Source organism: Bombina bombina, chromosome 6 (assembly GCF_027579735.1).
Source record: "Bombina bombina isolate aBomBom1 chromosome 6, aBomBom1.pri, whole genome shotgun sequence".
NCBI classification, from domain to species: domain Eukaryota; kingdom Metazoa; phylum Chordata; class Amphibia; order Anura; family Bombinatoridae; genus Bombina; species Bombina bombina.
Window position 1 is genome coordinate 191,046,122 of NC_069504.1, and position 2,763 is coordinate 191,048,884.

At 38.1% G+C, this 2,763-nt stretch overlaps 1 protein-coding gene across 1 annotated transcript; it reads left to right on the forward strand.

Annotated features, from left to right (window-relative positions):
• The first annotated feature begins 1,240 nt into the window (after positions 1–1,240).
• On the forward strand, positions 1,241–2,353 carry GPR85 (G protein-coupled receptor 85). Its single transcript, XM_053719774.1, has one exon. It carries the CDS (start codon positions 1,241–1,243, stop codon positions 2,351–2,353), a length of 1,113 nt encoding a protein of 370 aa, XP_053575749.1.
• Positions 2,354–2,763: the final 410 nt, after the last annotated feature.

Below are 2,763 nucleotides of genomic sequence, written 5' to 3' on the forward strand. Positions count from 1 at the left end.
TTCCTCTGATAATGGAAAAACCCTAACAAAGGGACATTCTCTATGACCATACAGACATCCAGCCCTATGCAAGAAACAGGTATATGGTCATACATCCAGAACGTATCCAAAACACACACATCACACACCACACACACCACACAAACACACACACATCACACACCACACACACCACACACAGGTTTTTTTTGTGTAAGCTGCAGCCAAACAGACTAGTTTAGTAAACCCTTTCATTTATTTATTAAAAAGTGGCATAATAGCTAGCAATGATTAGTATGAATAATGGAGCCTGATTTCTAATATGGTTAGCTGTACTAAAGCCTTTCAGCATAGATACATTACAATATCTGTATCTGCCTAGAAATGTTTGATTGCAGCACCATTCAAGGATAATGTAAAGCAGGAATACCAAATGCAGAAAGCGTACATGTATCCAAGGCAAGATGCACATGTAGAATGGGGTGCTTTATTTTCTAGGGTGTTTCCTTTTTAAAAAAATGATTCTATTAACACAGTGTAAATGGTAATAACAAGATTTATACACATTGTATCGACAATAGGATGCTCAGTTTAAGTGGGCTGTGAGGATGTCTATCCCTGCATATAGAACGCCTAGGCTACCAATATATTAATACTGTGTTCTTGGGTTAAACACATTCTGCATGCTTTATATAGGTGTGAGTCATAATGGCACAACAGACTATTTCATTTACTAGGGAAAATATATGAAAATATTTTAGAAAATGTTGTTGTACGTAAATTTAAATTAATTTGCGTGTGTATATTTATATATACAGTATATGTGTGTGTGTGTGTGAATCTCTCTTTATATATATATATATATATATATATATAGCTGTGCGTGTTTGAATCTCTTTCTCTCTCTCTCTCTCTCTACATATATATATATATTTAGAAAATGTAATAATTGTAAAAACAACAACAAATGATAGTACTCTAGTTTGCCTTCATTTTCTGCTCTCCATAAATTACCATTCTTTGTGTTAACACTTTCTCACTTCAATACCTTCTAAGTATAAAACTGATAGCTTATTTTTTTTCTCCAGATCTCTTGACAGGATGACACATCAGAAAGAGGAAACATCAGGATGTGTGCCTAGACACCAGCTCAGTTGTTTTTGTGGAATACATTTGCAGTAAAATGTATGGATCAATCTTGTCCCTGCCCTTGTATATAGACCATGAGACTTGACTGAAGCAATATCTATATCATCCATCTATGGCGAACGATAGCCATGCAGCTGACAACATTCTGCAAAATGTGTCTCCTTTAACAGCTTTTTTAAAACTGACTTCATTGGGTTTCATTATAGGAGTCAGTGTTGTGGGTAACCTTCTTATCTCCATCTTGTTAGTCAAAGATAAGACCTTACACAGAGCTCCTTACTATTTCCTATTGGATCTTTGTTGTTCAGATATCCTCAGATCTGCAATTTGTTTCCCATTTGTATTTACCTCTGTAAAAAATGGTTCTACTTGGACTTATGGGGCTCTAACTTGCAAAGTGATTGCCTTTCTTGGGGTGTTGTCCTGCTTTCACACTGCTTTTATGCTATTCTGTATCAGTGTCACAAGATACCTAGCTATAGCTCACCATCGTTTTTATACAAAAAGATTAACCTTTTGGACTTGCTTGGCAGTAATTTGTATGGTGTGGACCTTATCAGTCGCAATGGCTTTCCCGCCAGTTCTAGATGTTGGCACATACTCCTTCATTAGGGAAGAAGACCAATGCACATTTCAGCATCGTTCCTTCAGGGCTAACGATTCCTTGGGATTTATGTTGCTTCTTGCTCTCATTCTTTTAGCCACACAGCTTGTCTACCTCAAGCTGATATTTTTTGTTCATGATCGCAGGAAAATGAAGCCAGTCCAGTTTGTAGCAGCGGTAAGTCAGAACTGGACTTTCCATGGTCCTGGAGCCAGTGGCCAAGCGGCAGCTAACTGGCTAGCTGGTTTTGGAAGGGGTCCCACACCACCCACCTTATTGGGAATACGACAAAATGCAAACACCACTGGCAGGAGAAGGCTGCTGGTTTTAGATGAATTCAAAATGGAAAAAAGGATCAGTAGAATGTTCTATATAATGACTTTCCTTTTCCTAACCTTGTGGGGTCCCTATTTGGTAGCTTGTTACTGGAGAGTGTTTGCAAGAGGCCCTGTGGTACCGGGAGGATTTTTAACTGCAGCTGTCTGGATGAGTTTTGCCCAAGCTGGAATCAATCCTTTTGTCTGCATTTTCTCAAACAGGGAGCTGAGGCGCTGTTTCAGCACTACCCTTCTTTACTGCAGAAAATCCAGGTTACCAAGGGAACCTTACTGTGTTATATGAGGGAGCATCTGTAAAATCTTTAGCCTTCTCTGCTAAGCAATTGTGGCCTCTAGCCATATCTTGAGAAGAAAATCAAGAATGGAAAGTCAGCAGCATTGTGCACACTTTGCAATAGCGCACCTGTAATCTTAATTTAACCTAAAGTGTTCCTGCTGGCCACCAGGGAAGGTTTGTAATTGAAAATCAAGGACTGAACCACAGTTTTCATTTCTGTGGTTGAAAGTTAGATCTTATAAAAGGCAGGTGCTAGGAATCACTGCTGAATGCTATGTATATCACTACATAAAAACAAGAACACCCAGAAATAAAAGGTTAGCAATGGACATCTTAATAAATTGAATTGAGGTAAATATGTTAATAAACATGCTTTTAAGAGTTTGAAGACTCTTTGAATACTTAATACCAATTGG